Genomic DNA, 15576 nt, shown 5'->3' on the forward strand with positions numbered 1-15576 from the left:
TTTTTTTTAATTTTCTCTTTTCAAGTACAGTTTTCTGTCCTTTACTCCCATCCCAGCCCACCCACCCATCCCTCCCCACCCCCCTCCCCTTTCTATCTCCCACCCTAGTTTTTGTCCATGTGTCCTTTATACCATCTTAAGTTTTAAGAGTATTGCCCAGGCTGCTTTGTTGAGAAAAAATAGAGGGGGGCCATTGAAACAACCCAGGCAGAAACAGGGGTGCCTGAGTGAGGAAGGTGGCAGTGGGGCGGTGCGAACTGGTCAGATTCCGCACGCAGCGTGAAGGCTGAGCGGGCAGGATGTGCTGATGGTAGGAAGTGGGATGTGAGAGATGCTGCTGGTGGATTTGGCTTGAGAAACTGGGTGAATGGAGTTGTCACTGAGCTAGGGAGGACCTGGGGAGGGGAGTATCAAGAGCTCAGTTTTGGATTCTACCCCAAACTTGCCACTTCTTCACCTTGAATGTCTGCCAACTATCTAATATCCCACGTCACTTGTAGCCCCTGTGTAACCCCTCCAGCTCATTTTCTGGAGTGCACGCAGGACCTTTATAGGAACCTCCGCTCTTCAGCCTTTCCTACCTCAGTGCCTTTGCACATGCAGTTCCCTGTGTCTGATGGCCTTTCCCCCTTGTGCTCCCTGGAACATCACTCCCCTGTGAAGGCCTCTCTGGTCCTGCCATCTGTACCTGTGTGTGTGTCTAGTCCATACCACTTCTTGGGCTTTGTAAGCTTTTTTTTATTGGAGGGTATTAGCATAGGACTACTTTCTAATTGAACCACCCCAAGCTCACAGGAGTGCCTCAGGTGTTGGTGGCTTATGGCTGCTCATACCCTCATAAACTTTCTTTTTGAAACATGGAGGAATGTTGATCTTCTCCATTCCCTCATATGGAAGTAAGCTGCTCAGTCCTCAGACTCTCTCATCGGGTTTTGTCTAGCTTTGTTTTACTCCGTGCCTTCCAGCTGCAGTGGACTCAGAATGGGTGTGAGGGCAGAAAGGATGTTTTCACTCCCTTTCCCCGCCCATTGGGGCCAGGTACGTTCTGGCCTTGTGACTGCACTAACTTACCGATCCAAGGTGTCCAAAGAACAGTCTAGTCTGCAGGGAGCCCGAGAGCCCTTTCTGCAGGTGTGCCTGAGGGTGCCGTGTCCATCCTCCAGAACATAGATTCCCTTGGCCCAAGCTGGTGACCTAATAAATGCATAGCGGCACACGGGCATGTCTGAGAAGCATGTCTGCCTCTCCAGACCACTTGTGTCAGGCAGTGTTCTCCAAAGAGGTAGAACCAGTAGGATGGATGTAGAGAGACTTATTTTAAGAAATGGGCTCATGTGATTGTAGGAGGTGACAAATCTGAAACCCACAGGGCAGAACAACGGTATTACAATTCCAGTGAGAGTAGATGTTGCAGACTCGAGTCTGACGGCAGTCTGGAGGCAGAATTCCTTCGTCTTCAGGGAGCGTTCTTGAGTCCTTCCACCGATTGGGTGAGACCCACCCACACCACAGAGGGTAATCTACTCTAGTCAAAGTCTGCTGGTTTGAATGTCAGTCACATCTAAAAAAACTCCTTCCCAGCAGTGTCTAGAGGTATGTGATGGACACCATAGCCTAGCCAGGTAGACACATAAAGTTATCATCATACCACCTCTAGTCTCCACTCCTGGGCTGTGCTTTCTGCCTCTGCTCCTTTCACTTTCCCGCAAGAACTTACTCTTCTTTTTCCAGCCTGTACCTCTACAGCCCCAGTCTCCAGGTACCATTGTTATCCAAGCTGGAGCCACCTTTCCTCTTGTCCCAGGCCACCATCCGGTCTCACAGGAGGCTTTCCTGCGTCTGTCTGCCTTCCAGAGACACAGTGTGTTTTCCCAGTGTAAAGGCCTTGGGACTTTGACATTTCCTGTTGTGTTTTATCCTCAGGTATCGGGAAGAATGTGGTTTGTGAGAAGGCAGCAACCTCGGTGGACGCCTTCCGGATGGTGACAGCCTCGCGCTACTACCCACAGCTGATGAGCTTGGTGGGGAACGTGCTGCGCTTCCTGCCTGCCTTCGTGCGCATGAAGCAGCTGATCGCCGAGCACTACGTGGGTGCGGTGATGATCTGCGACGCCCGCATCTACTCAGGCAGCCTGCTCAGCCCCAACTACGGCTGGATCTGTGACGAGCTCATGGGCGGCGGGGGCCTGCACACCATGGGCACCTACATCGTCGACCTGCTGACCCACCTGACTGGCCGGAGGGCCGAGAAGGTCCATGGGCTCCTCAAGACCTTTGTGAGGCAGAATGCAGCCATCCGTGGCATCCGGCACGTCACCAGCGATGACTTCTGCTTCTTCCAGATGCTCATGGGCGGGGGGGTGTGCAGCACGGTAACGCTCAACTTCAACATGCCGGGTGCTTTTGTGCACGAGGTCATGGTAGTAGGCTCTGCCGGCCGCCTTGTTGCCCGGGGAGCGGACCTCTATGGGCAGAAGAACTCTGCCCCCCAGGAGGAGCTGCTCCTGAGGGACTCATTGGCTGTGGACACAGGGCTGCCTGAGCAAGGGCCCCGGGATGTCCCGCTGCTCTACCTGAAGGGCATGGTCTACATGGTGCAGGCCCTGCGCCAGTCCTTCCAGGGGCAGGGGGACCGCCGCACATGGGACCACACACCCGTCTCCATGGCCGCCTCATTCGAGGATGGGTTGTATATGCAGAGCGTGGTGGACGCCATCAAAAGGTCTAGCCGATCCGGGGAGTGGGAAGCTGTGGAGGTGCTGACGGAGGAACCCGATGCCAACCAGAACCTGTGCGAGGCGCTCCAGCGGAATAACCTGTGAGCCTGCACGTGGGCTCCCTGCCGTGGGGCGGAGCGGCCAGGGAGGGGCCAGGAGCAAGGTGGGAGGTCTTGGCTAGAGCGTAGACAGTGTCTCTTATTTAACAAGTCAGCTTGGGCAGGGTCCAGGTGGAGCCCAAGGTGGCCCGGGGAAAATGCCCCCTCCAGCACGCACTCCCTCCTCAGGCCTGCAGGGCAGTGACGTTCCCGTGGCCGCGGCCGAGTGGCCCAGCACGAGGAGTGAGAGGCAGAGCTGCCACCAGGTCTCTGTGTCGTTAATACCAGTGAGCAGGGCCAGCAGAAGCTTGACTAGGGGCCTCTTCAGCCTGTCGTGGTCCTGACTGGATGAGAAAGCACAGTGAGGAGCCGGTTTGGCTGATTGCTCAGGCCTGGGGAGAAACGGCGAGAAGCCGTGTCCACACCCCGCGTGGGCCCAGGGCATCTCAGGAGCGGGGAGGATGACCAGTCACCGAGCCTCAAGGAGCTGCACCTGCCCTCCCTCCCATGCGACCAGGCCCTTCCGGCCTCTGGGCTTCCCCTTCTCCAGCAGGGAGGATGGGTTCTCCAGTAGGAGGGTCTCGGGGGGCTGTTGACTAGAGCAGAGGGCCCCCAATTTGCCAGAGCGGAGACAAGGGACCGCTCTGGAACATCTGATAAATGTTAATAAATAAATCAAACTTGGGCACGGTGGCACGTGGTTGTTGGCTCTTTGGTACGTTAGGTTTCTTTAATAACGAAAGGCTTGTTGATCACTGTAGATGGTTAATGTGTTCCCCTTTCCTGGTGGCTCCACAGCAGCTCCGACCCCGGATCCATCACCAGTGGGCCACACAGGCTCCCGCCACCACCCACCCTCAGCGTCCAGCTTCCTCCCTCGGCACCAGACCCCAGGAGCCCTCCAAAGAAAAGTCATTCCTCGAAAAACAGGACTCAGGCCTCCTGATGGGGGCCCATCAGACCTGCTGGTCCAGGGAGAGAGGGGGAGAGTTTGGAGCCTCTCTGGGCTGCAAGCCAGGAGGGGTTCTGTTCTCAGAACTGTGCAGCTGGCTCCAGGGGAGCCCTGGGAGAGGGAAGGTGAGGGGTGGCCCCAAGGAGGCTGGACAGGGTGAACTTGAGGGGGAAGGCCCCACACACTTCCCCTTGGGGTGGGTATGGCCAAACACGGACTGGCCCAGCCAGCCAGTCCTCAGCCATGCATTTAGCCTTTTAGCCCCTCGGTCAGAGGGGGGAGGGGGAGGGTGGCGGGCAAGGACGTGTTCCAACCCTTTGTTCCACTGCCAGCCTGCCAGGATTGAGCCCCAACCAAACTTCTCCCTTCTCTGCCCTGCCCTCTGCCCTGCCCTCTCTGCCCTGCCCTGTGCGCCTTGCCAGGAAGACAAAGACTCGTGGAGGGCTCCCTCTGCCTCTTGGCACCCCTTATGAACGTCACCAGGCCAGTGTTCCCACACTATCCTGGTTTCATGCTTTGCCTTCGTGAGGTAACATAACAATGACTGGTGTTAGAGCGAGCTTTTTGCCCGCTGGGCCCCCTGGAGTAGACGTTTTATGTGTATCATGTGTATTATGTAATATCCAAACCACTCTGTGAGGTACTAGTATTAACACTGCCCTGTTCAGATCGGAAAACTGAGGCAGAGAGGAACCAAGTTACTTCCCTCCTGTAGGTCGTAAGTGACGCAGTCCGGAGCCTGGTCAGGGTCATTTGACTGCGGAGCCTGACCCTGAACTACTCTCTCCCCAGCACTTGTGGCTCCGCAGACTCCAAGTGCGCAGACACTGCCCCTCCTCGCTTGGTTCCCCATCCAGGTCAGTGCGTCCTCCCTGCAGCAAGAATCTCAGCCTGGCCTGAACCGGGAGGCAGACGGCAAAGAAAGCCCCACTGGTCAGGATGCTGGTAGAGTTCAGGAAGCTGCCCGCTGCCTCCTCTGGCCCATCAGCTCGGCTCCAGGTCAGTCCCTCTGTGTGTTACTAGGATGTCGAGACCCGTCCTCGATGTGGGGATTGACTGAGAAAGCGCTTGCGTGTGTTCCGCCCGATTCAGGCTGACTCACAGTGGCACCGCTTAGGTTTGTAGAGCTCTGCAACAAACCCCCTCATGTGCAGACATGTATTCCCAGAAGTCCTGGGGCAGACTACAGTGGACTTAGCACAGAGCTACTTTCATGAGGACCCCAAGGGTAACTAAGGTCCCCTGCCGGCACTCCCCACAGTCCAGGCCCTCGGACATCTTTACTGTCCTGTATCTCTTGGGTTGGTACCGGGGAAGAGATGTGCCCCGAAGTGGCCCACATGCCTGCGGCCAAGGAAGCCTATCCTCAGTCCCCAGGGGTAACTGAGCCTGCAACTGTTCCAGGCTTGTCCTGCACTGCCCCCTCCTGGAGAAAGGCAGCATCACCTCCCAGGACCTGTGTCCCAAACCTCAGGATCTTCTCTGGGTCAAAGTAAATCAAGTTTTTCCAACCAGTGAAAGTGCAGTCAACTTCCTCTCTGTTACAGCAACTAGAAGTCAACTTCCAAAACACCTGTTGCTTATTTTCCAATCCCAGCCAAATCCAGGCCTCTTACCCAGACAGAAACAGCAGTCTCCTCACCTTAGTGTCTGCGGTCTCCCCATTTCTCATTCTGACCTCCACACTGCTGCCCAGGTGAGCCCTGCACAGTGCCAGGCCAGATCCCTCCCTGACTGCACTCCTCACCACTTCCAGGTTCGCCCAGCCCGATGGCCTGATGGCTGTGCCTCTGCTCCAGCCATGCCAAGTGGCCCTCCTGCCTGGGGCTGGCATCTTCCACACGAGCAAGGCTTTGTCCCTGGCACATCACCCAGCTCACCAGGAGTCAGCTGGAGGGCTGCTTCGTCACACTGTCCTGAGCATAGTAACAGTCCCCTGCCGCCTATGGTCCCGCAGACTGGGTCCTCCGCCCTTCGTAGCATGTCTCTCCGCACCGTGCTGCTTCTGCATTTCCCCCTTAGACTGATCTCCTAGGGGTGGTGTGGCTTGTTCCTTTCTGTGGCTGCTGTCACCCACCCTGCTTAGACAAGCTTGTCAGCTAATGGGCCTCAGGATACATAGATGGTTTTTTTTTCTTCTGTGGCTGCTGTTTCCTACATTACCTGTTGGAAGATGGGAACAGAGCTCCCTTGTCAGTGCCGGCCTGGTCCTCACCTCCAGCCCTGGAAACCACACAGAGAAAGCACATGCTTGGCCCTCTGGGGTCAGGCCTTAGCCCGAGAGCTGCAGGATCCTCGGATCCGCAGGGCTCAGGAAAGGGTGGGGCCTCCTGCAAGGCCATTTCTGTCCACGCTGCTGCCTCCTCAGCCATAAAGTGAGGAGGTCAGACTCAGTTATCTTGAAGGGCCCTCTACCTCTGAAAAGTCCTGGAGAATCCGTGCTCACCCCTGTGGGTATAATTCAGTCAGTGTGGTCCCTGTGGGCAGTATGTCCTGGGGTGGTCAGATTACCAGCCAGGGAAAAGCATGGGGAGAAGGAATAAGCGTCCTGACCCCGTGGCTGGTCATCCTGTGGCCATGGGGCCAGTGAGCCTCCAAGCGATCCCCACAGGAGGGAGCAGCCTCACGTGATGCCCGACTTCTTTCTGCTTCCATCCGGGCCTGCCCACCCCATGCCCTTCAGTGACCTTGCCGGGCCCTCCCTCCAGGGGTCCCACACACAGCTGCGTGGTCTTTGGACAGCTTCAGCTTTTCAGATCCTGACTTGCCCCTCTGTAGCTTCCTCAGCTCCTCATCCTGGTCTCCTCATCCAGGTGCCTTCCCTGGGGGCCCTCTGCTGGGTGGTGGTGATGTGGTGACCAAGGTCCCTGGGGAAGTCACAGTCTAGTCCTGCAGACAGTTAGTAACCACAGGACAGCAGTGTGTGGGCACTACCATGTAGGGCAGCACGGGCTCGCCCGGAAACAGGGCACCCTGAGTCCTCGGGGGTCTGTGTGCACCAGCCAGGTGGAGGAAAAAAGGCATTTTATGCCACAGAAACCCCATGTGCAGGGAGTGAAAGTAAGAAAGGGTGTACTAGTCAGGGAGTGAGAGGAAACCGCTGAAAAGTTACGAGGCAGCTGAGGTAAGAGGAGCAGAGCCTAGAGGGGGAGCAACGCCATCGGGCGCGGGGGGTGTGCAGCCAAATCACCGTCCTTGATGCCTAATCAGCTTGTAGGGGCCAGTGAGCCACGAATGGGAGGAGGGTCTGTGGTGACACCCAGGATCTGCGATTGAACGATTGTGTAGGTGAGATACAGGAGGGAAAGCAGGTTGGAAGGAAGGAGAGACTATTTGTTTAATTTGAAAGTCCCCTGTGGATGGCATTGGAGGGACATGCAGGAGGACCAGGAAGCAGCTGGATAGGAGGGTTTCCAAAATGGCCAGCGCTGGCCACCACCTCCCAGAGAGCCCTGCAGGTGAGAGGCAGTGGACACCTGGTGGCTTGGCTGCAAGACTCCAAGGAGACCGAACGTTCACCTCAACCACCATCCTTTGCCTCAGCCACCATCCCTTGCCTGCCAGGAAAAAGGCACCAACCCTCTGTCACCAGGGACCACTCTGGGGGCAAAGTCTAGTCCAGCTGTGGTCTAAAAACAAAGCCTTCTGAAGTTGCCAGGCTTGGGGCAGGCGGATGAACTTGGCCGCCTCAGCGGGACAGTATCCCAGTTGCTGGTCCCCTCGAGGCCAGAACGAATGCAGGCCCTTCCTTGGTGCACACGCCTGCTTCCCGTGACCTGACAGTCCCTTTCCTTTCTCTGCCCCCGGGTTCCTCGTCAGCTCCCTTTGCATCCTCACCGCCCTCCTGTCTGATCTCCGGGTGTATCTGAGGAGCCTCTGAATGCAGGTAGGTCCCACCCACCCCTGCAGATTGATTCAGTTAGACCTGAGGCAGAGCTCAAGAATCCCTACTTTTGTCACATAGGAACTCCTGGGTGACCCAGGTGACCAGTCAGACTTCAAACCCTGCACTGGGAATCCTCCACCCTTCTTCCCAGGCTCTCCCTCTGCAGGCATCTTATTTGGGGAGTCAAAGTCTGAGAAAAGGAAAAACGTTTATTTTCGGCAAGTCCAAGGTCCCAAGTGGGGACAGGGCCCAAGTTCCCCCTTCCACCTGAGGGCCGAAGCCCATAAGCTTCTCTGGTTCAGGCTTGGGAGGAGAGGAGCCACGCATGGGGTGGGACAGTCACTTGTACTGAGGGGAGAGCGGGGGCACAAGCGGGGCAGCACAGACACTTAGCATCTTGTTGATGTCCACTTGAGTTGACTTATCCATCTCAGTCTTGAGCAAGCCGCTGACCCCCAAGCTGGGCAAACCCCCAGGCTCCTCTCCAGCCTCTTCTCCAAGGGGAATCAGAGCGTGGGTGGGAGACATGAGCATCTTGGGGCGGGGCAGAGTGAGCCCTGAGCCCGGCTCACCTGCCACAGGCGGCAAAGCTGGCAGCTGCTCCAGACCGGCCTCTTCGGGGACCAGGGTCAGCTCCGGCTGAGGTTCCACCTCGACCTCAGCCTCCCTATCCCCTTCCCTTGCCTCGTTCAGCTCAGGGTTGCAATAGTTGATGTACTGGTACAGGGGCCGTAGGCGCTGGGCCTTTCCTGCAAGGGCACGGGGCAGAGAAAGGGCTGGAGTGCCAAGCTGTGCCACGTCAGGGGTCCAGCAGGTGGGGGGGCGGGGGCGGGAGAATGGAAGGCCCAGGGATTACCACTCACGCTCCAGCCCCAAGGTCTCCGACGATGCAGACGTTGTGTTGGCCACAGCTGGGAGCACTGGGGCCCCCAGGCTCTTGCGTTTCTTGGCTTTTTTGTGCTGTTTGGCAGATGGTGAGGGCTCGCTCTGGCTACCCTCCAGGTCCTCCCTCTGCAATGGCAGCCCCTGGGACAGCTCAGCTTCAGCCTTAGGATGGTGGGCTTGGTGACTAGGCCCTGGGGAGCTGGGGGACAGGAGGCCTGAAGAGGCAGCCTTGTCTCCTGTATGCTGAGCCTAGAGAATGGCCCACATGCCCACCACCCCAGGCCCAATTCTTGTCAGTGAGGCCCCCAGGCTGGACAAGTCTTAAAGCTCATGGGAGCTCAGTCCCCGACAAGGTCTTGAGGCTCTCTTAAGGACAGAAGGGATGCGGAGTGGTGGTGATGATGGCAGGGGCTAAGGACACACCCTACAGGCATGCAGGAGTTCAGAATCCTGTTGGGGTGTGACACCTCCCCCCCATCCCTGGCAGCCCTGCTGCCCCTTTCCTCAGAAAGCCCCCTCACTTGACAGGTTTTCTCTTGGGACCATGGCTGGACCTCACAACGGAAGCCACAGGTCTGGGGCCTCTCTCCTCTAGCGCCTCCACCTCTGGCTTGAGACTCTCTTCTTCCAGCTTGAGTCGCTCCTCCTGGAGCTCTGGCTCTGAGACGGGTGCTGTTGGACACTTGTCCTCACCCTGGGTCCCACAGGCCTCAGGGGCTGACACCAGGCCCTGGTTTCTCATTCCTGGACACTAGAGGTGACACATAGGTCGTCATAGCCAGGCAGAAGCTATGGGATTAATCATTTAGACACTCGACATTAGACACCAAATGCAGATGAAGGGCACCAGCCCAGGCTCCTGCCCCACTGCCGAGCCCGTCTTGGCAGTTAGGGGGTCAACGCACAGAGTTTGGCCTTCGAAAGCGCCGAGGCCACGAGTTTAAAGACTAAATAGCCCTGGTAGTCACCTCACAGCCCTGAGCGTGATCACCGGGTGCCTCCGTGAACTGTGCAGCCCCCTCGGCCGTCCCCTCTTGGGCTCCAGGTTGCTTCTCAGTTCCTGCTGAGTCCATGGCTGCGCGGTGTCAGCACATCCTCGACAGTTGCTGGGGGACTGGGGTGGGGGAAGGCTAAGGCGATCCCAAGGGGCGGAACGTGTACCCGGGAGAGACTGATGGGTAGGCAAGAGCCAGGATGGGATGAGCGGCCGGCAACCGCTCAGATCCACCCTCATCTAGAACTACAAGCCCCAGAAAGCTTTGCGCCAAGGGTTTTGGCCCCTGAACTCAGAGACGGAAACTATTGTTGCTTGGCAACAGCAAAACCCGTCGGGTAGCAGCTGCAAGCTGCAAAACCTTGCTCTGGTGAGCCCCTTGCCCGGTTGTTGAGGGGGAGGGGCTTCGAACAGTCCGAGAAGTGGGCTAGGAGTGGAGGCGGCTAGTGCAAGCCCGGGAAGGGAATGGAGGGTACAGGCGGCCGGAGTCAAGGTCTGGTCCAGAGAGTAGGCACAAGGCTGAGGAAGGAGGTCCAGGGCTCCAGATAAGCAACCTGGCAGGCCTCGGTGCACCGTTACAGGGCGACGGCAGCGGCATGTGCGAGGGCCCGTCCCGCATTTCGGGGCCCATCCCCCCAGACCCTACGCTCTGTCCTGACTACTACCGGAGGCCCGCCTCGGGTGAGTTGGGGGGTGCCACGGCCCAGCGAGGCCAGAGTGAAGCTCGGGTTCCACTCCACTGACCCCCGCACTCCGCCCGGTCCAACCCCTCAGCCCAAGGGCGCCTTGAGGGGAACGCGCTGAAGCTGGACTTGCTGACCTCGGACCCAGACTTGGACGCCACCCCTCCCCGCGGCCCCCGCATACGTCCTGGAGCCAGACAGATCCTAGAACGTGGTCGATGTGGTGTGGGGGGCGTGCTGCTGCAACTTGGGGATATCTCCCTAGGCCCAGGGGCCTCTCCCAAAAGTAAGTTCCAGGCAGGAGGGGCAGGGAAGCAAATCTGAGATCAAAAGTTGAGATCAAAAACTGCTGCTCCTCCCGCCCTGGGCTGGGCTCGGGCTTTGCTGAGTGTCACTTTCCCGAACTATAAAAGGGGGGTGAGGGGGAAGCACTACCTTCCAGCAGAAGAGGACTGAATGAGGTCGTCCCCAGGAAACCCTAGCTCATCCTCATGAATTCGTGCCTCAATGAAACGGGTTCTTTAGTGCCTGTTGTGTGCCAGACCCAATACGTACTATGAAAACAGGTCAGGTTGAAGACAGGCGTGAGCCATCACTGAGTCAATGTGGAAGACAATAACAAGTGAGATGAATATTATATACAAGATGATTAATGATAAACTCCACAATACAAATGTAGAAAATATCAGAGATAGAAGATAATTGTCATGCCGGGAAGGTGACGGGGACGGTGAGGTGGAGAATCTGTACGGGGTCTCGGTCAGCGAGGTCGGGCCTGTATGTGACCTGGTGGGGGTTGGACTTCATGGGCTGGGCCTGGCAACATCTTTTCCCCAGGGAAGGACCCTAAGGACCATGAGAAGGAGAACCTGAGGAGGATCAAGGAGATCCAGAAGCGCTTCCGTGAGCAGGAGCGCAGCCGGGAACAGGGCCAGCCCAGGCCCCTGAAGGCTCTGTGGCGCTCGCCCAAATACGACAAAGTTCAGTCCCGGGTCAAGGCCCAGCTGCAGGTACCTGCCTGCCTCAGGGGCCCGGAAGTATTGGCCGTCTTATCTACCAGGAGGCGAATTATACCCTGACCTGAATTATGAGGAGAGAGGGAAATCACGGGGGACTAAGGCAACAGGAGAGTTAGAGAGAGCTCGTTCTGCCACAGGGGCTTCTCAGAAGTGGTGGCAGCTGGGTGATCCTGAGGGGCGAGTAGGAATCAGGCAAGGGGAGAATGGGAGAGAACATTGTATGCAGACGAAACCTCACAGACAGAAATCCTAAGATCGGAGGGAGTGTGGGCAGTGGGGATGCTGTGTACAGTTTACTGTGAGGGGTGAGAGCATGCAGTTAGGCTAAGAAGTCAGTGGGACCCGTATCATAAAGGACCACATAACCCACTTTTCAACCTTTACTTCTAAGGACAGTGGGAAGGCCAGGGACAGGGGTATGTATGGTGGTGGGATTCTGTCTTGACTAGATGGTGGCACCGTTTCTCTATCAAAGGGTCTCAGAAGGAAGAGCAGGGTTGAGAGAAAAGACAGTAAGTTCATATGTGGATGTGTTAAAACTGAAGCATTTGTGGGACTACCAGGAGATGGGAGTGTGTCCAGGAAGCAAACTGAGAGTTGGGTCTGGATCTGAGGAGTGAGACCTAGGAGTTATTGAGGATCAGGCTGAGGATAATGAGACCAGGGAAGTGATCCTGGGTTTAAGGGCTTGAGGCCAGCTGTCAGTAACCCTGAGAGGGGCAGATCCAGGAAGTTTGGCTAGGAAGGAGAGAAAAAGAGAACGGTAACTAGATCCAAGACCTAGGTAGAAGCACTGGTTGGTCGTTAAGGATACAAGAGACACATGTGTTCAGATGCTGATGAGAAGTGCTCCTTCAAGAGGGCGGAGGTGCATAGGGCTAGGGAGGAACAGGTCTTAAGACCTTGACCACAGCCTGACTGATCCCTCTTCTATGCCCTGCCCTTCAGGAGCCTGGTCCTGCCTCTGGGACAGAGACGGCACACTTCCTGCGGGCACACTCTCGCTGCGGCCCTGGCCTCCCACCTCCCCGTGTCCCCAGTCCCCAGCCAACCCCGTCAGATCCCAACGCCAAGGTGCAAGTATGTGTAGGCTGGGAGGTGGGGCAAGGATCCTGGGGGTTTGGGGGCACAACGCAGTGCTGTCTGCCCACCACACTTGCCATGTCCTGTAGGTGCCAGGCCTGGGTGTGGACTTCATTAGCCACAATGCCCGCACTGCCAAGAGGGCCCCCCGGCGGCATTCCCGCTCGCTGCAGATCCTGGCACAGGTGCTGGAGCAGCAACGACAAGCCCAGGAGCACTACAACGCCACACAGAAGGGCCACGTGCCTCATTAGTAGGTCCCACTACCCAGGGTGACAGGTGCGTGTGGTAGGTGGGAGCCAACATCTGTCCTGGGATCATCAACCCTGAGCCTGTACATCCACAGCTTGTTGGAGCGTAGGGATCTGTGGCGACAGGAGGCTGAAGCCCACCTACGGAGCCAGCCGGACCCCGCCATGCCCCCTGGCCACACTCGCATGCCTGAGAACCAGCGACTGGAGACCCTGAGCAATCTACTCCAGAGTGAGTATGTGGGCAAGGGGGACTGGATGGGGAACCCACTGGGGACCATGCACCCCTGCCTTACACTAACTGTTCCTGGGCCCCCTGTAGGCCAGAGCCAGCTGCTGCGTGAGCTGGTGCTACTGCCCGCCAGGGCAGATTCGCTGAGGGCCCAGAGTCACCGTGCTGAGCTGGATCGGAAGCTGGTGCAGGTAGAGGAGGCCATCAAGATCTTTTCCCGCCCCAAGGTCTTCATAAAGATGGATGCTTGAGCCTGTTTATAGGGGTAGTGATGGGGGTCCTGGTTGAGGACTGCTTCATGAATGCAAAGGACAGGACCAGGCCGCATCACAGAGTCCAAAGACAGGAGCAGTTGGTGGTAGTGTCCCCGGAGCACTTTTCCTAGCCACCGGTAGCTGGAGAGGGGCCATCCTAGCCCAGCCTCTTTATCCCTTTGTCAAAATTAAACTTTTTGTACACAGAGGGGTTTCTTTCCATAGAGCTTTTCTTACACTAGAAATTCCAAGCCTGGTGGCCCTCCGGCTGTTCAACTGCAGGAAAGTCTCTGCTGCCCTCGTTGCCTCTGCCTCACGTGCAGGGCAGAAGGCAAGACTGTGGGATCAGGGAAGAAGCTGGGACTGGGACACAGAAGGACCATAACCACATTTGTAGAAAACCTTTAATGCTCCCCAGACTGAGAGGGCCCTGTGAGCAAGCTAAAACCCCACTGGGGAAGTCCTCTGGAGTGGCAAGGGGCTGCTTCCATGCGTGTCAGAGGCTGAAGCCACTACCATCTCCTCGTGTGCTACTTCCCCAGCCAGAGCTGGCTTGCTCCTGATCATCTAGGGATGGCAGAGAGCCGCAGGCACTGGGAAGTAGGCGATCTGCGGGCAGGTCCCAGCATGGAGGCCCCCGAGACAGCCCATTGGGACAGGGAGGCTGGCGGTTCCCAATGGACAGATCACTACTGTCATCATCACTGTCAGGCTCGGCAGCCCCAAGCCCAGCAGAGGAAGGCCCTCTCAGATGACCAGATGCCCCGCGCACCACATTATTGCGCTGATTGGCTGGCTTGACAGTGACAATGAGGTTGTGGCTGTTGGCGACCATCATGTCTGTCACTTGGTCCAAGGTCTTCCCAGCCACCTCAATGCCATTGACTTCAAGGATTTCATCACTGACTGCCAGTAGCCCTGTACTCTCAGCCAGGCCCCCTCGTACTAGGCGAGAGATGAAGATGCCTGGGACCCGTTCCAGGCCCTGGGGAGCGACACGCACGCTCATGCCATCTCGGATGTAGAAACCTAGGGGACGGTCGGAACCATGCTTGTGCAGCCGCACCCGTCGGTGGGTTTCAGGCAGTAGATCCACATCTATGACTGAAGAAACCTGGCGGAAGTCTTGGGGCAGGCTGATTAGGAGGGGTGGCCGGGTTCGCAGAGGTGCCACTGGCCGAAGTAGAAGACCTTTCTTACGCCGCTGCAGTGAGTTGGAGGCAAAGACCAGGCTGCTGGAGTCAGCTTCTGTTGTAGGAGAGAGAGACGCTGAGATCAGAGACCTTTCTCTCCCATTTGCCCTTTTCCATCAGGACCAGGCTGGGGGAAGCGGACACTGTAGCTATTTTCTACCACTTGGAGGTCAGGCCAAGGGCAGGGTATGCAAAGGGTGAAGCCTGGGTATCCTGGGCATGACAGACCTGCCCTGTCACCCTACCCCACAGAGGCTGCCCACTGTACCCCATTCTCACCCCGCTTCTGCACTAGCAGGCGCAGTGGCGGGGGCACGCTGGCCAGGGCCCTGTGTAGGCTGTCATCGTTGGTAAGGGGCAGTAGGTCGCCGTGAGCATCTGTATAGCCAAGCAGCACATCCAGGCCAGGGATCTGATGCACTGCACGCAGTAATCTCGAGAACTCTTGGAAGCCGCTCACCGAAGCACGGGGCAGTGCGAAGCGTCGGAACTCGGCGTCAAACTGGAGGCAGGGAGTGGGGGAAAGAGAAGGGGTCAGGACAGAGCCTGAGTCCTTTTCCACCACAGGTCCGAGGGTGGCAGGGGTGGGAAAGCGGCTGCCGCAACAGCTGCCGACTTGAGCCCAGACCTCAGCCCACCGCCCCCTACCGCCACCGCCCCCCCCCCCTGCACAGGGGGCGCTGTCCAAGGTCTCCCCGCCCTCCAGGTAACCCAGGCCACGGAGCGATTCTAGAGGCTGGGGGAAGGAAAAAGGCTGGGTGCGGGGAAATGAGAAGAAAGGCCAAAGAATGGGACATGGAGGATAGAGAAAAGAAAAAAGTGGGACTAAGGAGCCAGGAAGAGGAGAATGAGGGAATGGAAGCACCTAGTACCGGAGCCGGGACTGGAGGGGCCCTTACTTTGCTCTTCACCTCCACGATGCTGTCGGGACTGCGCGCCGGCGTTCTCTGTGGCCTGGCCATTGCGGGGCCGAGCGGGCCGCGGACAGTGCCCCGGGCGGCCCGCGGAGGCGCAGGTGCATAGCCCGGCCGCCTGGCCGGCCCGCACCACCCCGCCCCTGGCGGTAGCCCTGGCCGGGTCCTCTCATCCAGACCATGACGTCAAGGGGCCAACTACGGAGAGTGGCACGCGGAGTCCACGTTTCCTAGGAAACGGTGATGGGGATGGAGACGTCTTCGTGTGCTCTTACGTCATTACGCTACGGTCAGCGTGTTCCTGTAGCCTGGGGGAGGGGCTCGGCCAATCCGAGGGCAGAGTGATGGGAAGTATTTATTGAATGCTATCTACTATTTCTCCTAGCCTTACAGGACTGCGCACTTTGTAGACGAG

General features: G+C 57.7%; 4 protein-coding genes across 5 annotated transcripts in view; 2 read left to right on the forward strand and 2 right to left on the reverse strand.

Annotated features, from left to right (window-relative positions):
• GFOD2 (glucose-fructose oxidoreductase domain containing 2) overlaps positions 1-3500 on the forward strand; it is a 30215-nt gene extending 26715 nt beyond the window's left edge. For both annotated transcript variants that reach the window (XM_045819172.1, XM_045819173.1), the window contains one exon: positions 1924-3500. In XM_045819172.1, the coding sequence (XP_045675128.1) occupies positions 1924-2822 (899 nt within the window). In that variant the 3' untranslated portion in view covers positions 2823-3500. The remainder of the gene's footprint in view (positions 1-1923) is intronic.
• Positions 3501-7946: 4446 nt separating this feature from the next.
• Positions 7947-9741, reverse strand: CUNH16orf86 (chromosome unknown C16orf86 homolog). Its single transcript, XM_045819151.1, has 4 exons — positions 9507-9741; positions 9060-9289; positions 8517-8737; positions 7947-8402 (listed from the first exon to the last, which is right to left on the reverse strand). Exons 1-4 carry the CDS (start codon positions 9609-9611, stop codon positions 7993-7995), a joined length of 966 nt encoding a protein of 321 aa, XP_045675107.1. The 5' UTR covers positions 9612-9741; the 3' UTR covers positions 7947-7992.
• Positions 9742-9862: 121 nt separating this feature from the next.
• On the forward strand, positions 9863-13262 carry ENKD1 (enkurin domain containing 1). The gene is made up of 8 exons (XM_045818864.1): positions 9863-9902; positions 10114-10213; positions 10307-10501; positions 11053-11225; positions 12183-12314; positions 12407-12570; positions 12664-12800; positions 12891-13262. The coding sequence occupies exons 2-8, from the start codon at positions 10129-10131 to the stop codon at positions 13049-13051; spliced, it is 1047 nt and encodes a 348-aa protein (XP_045674820.1). The 5' UTR covers positions 9863-9902; positions 10114-10128; the 3' UTR covers positions 13052-13262.
• Positions 13263-13467: 205 nt separating this feature from the next.
• Positions 13468-15310, reverse strand: PARD6A (par-6 family cell polarity regulator alpha). The gene is made up of 3 exons (XM_045818860.1): positions 15147-15310; positions 14527-14749; positions 13468-14302 (listed from the first exon to the last, which is right to left on the reverse strand). The coding sequence occupies exons 1-3, from the start codon at positions 15207-15209 to the stop codon at positions 13551-13553; spliced, it is 1038 nt and encodes a 345-aa protein (XP_045674816.1). The 5' UTR covers positions 15210-15310; the 3' UTR covers positions 13468-13550.
• Positions 15311-15576: the final 266 nt, after the last annotated feature.

Source organism: Phyllostomus hastatus, unplaced genomic scaffold (assembly GCF_019186645.2).
Source record: "Phyllostomus hastatus isolate PE091 unplaced genomic scaffold, TTU_PhHast_1.1 phas_scaffold_345, whole genome shotgun sequence".
NCBI lineage: Eukaryota > Metazoa > Chordata > Mammalia > Chiroptera > Phyllostomidae > Phyllostomus > Phyllostomus hastatus.

Excerpts from the sequence above, each read along its gene's own strand:
- ENKD1 (XM_045818864.1), top strand. The coding sequence starts at position 10,129 with ATGTGCGAGGGCCCGTCCCGCATTTCGGGGCCCATCCCCCCAGACCCT. Across the intron at positions 10,214-10,306 it reads CTACCGGAGGCCCGCCTCGG|CCCAAGGGCGCCTTGAGGGG; the intron begins GTGAGTTGGGGG and ends CCAACCCCTCAG. Across the intron at positions 12,315-12,406 it reads ATCCCAACGCCAAGGTGCAA|GTGCCAGGCCTGGGTGTGGA; the intron begins GTATGTGTAGGC and ends CATGTCCTGTAG.
- PARD6A (XM_045818860.1), bottom strand. The coding sequence starts at position 15,209 with ATGGCCAGGCCACAGAGAACGCCGGCGCGCAGTCCCGACAGCATCGTG. Across the intron at positions 14,750-15,146 it reads TCGTGGAGGTGAAGAGCAAA|TTTGACGCCGAGTTCCGACG; the intron begins GTAAGGGCCCCT and ends CCCTGCCTCCAG. Across the intron at positions 14,303-14,526 it reads CCTGCTAGTGCAGAAGCGGG|AAGCTGACTCCAGCAGCCTG; the intron begins GTGAGAATGGGG and ends CTCCTACAACAG.
- CUNH16orf86 (XM_045819151.1), bottom strand. The coding sequence starts at position 9,611 with ATGGACTCAGCAGGAACTGAGAAGCAACCTGGAGCCCAAGAGGGGACG. Across the intron at positions 9,290-9,506 it reads ATCACGCTCAGGGCTGTGAG|TGTCCAGGAATGAGAAACCA; the intron begins GTGACTACCAGG and ends TGTCACCTCTAG. Across the intron at positions 8,403-8,516 it reads GGAGACCTTGGGGCTGGAGC|GAAAGGCCCAGCGCCTACGG; the intron begins GTGAGTGGTAAT and ends GTGCCCTTGCAG.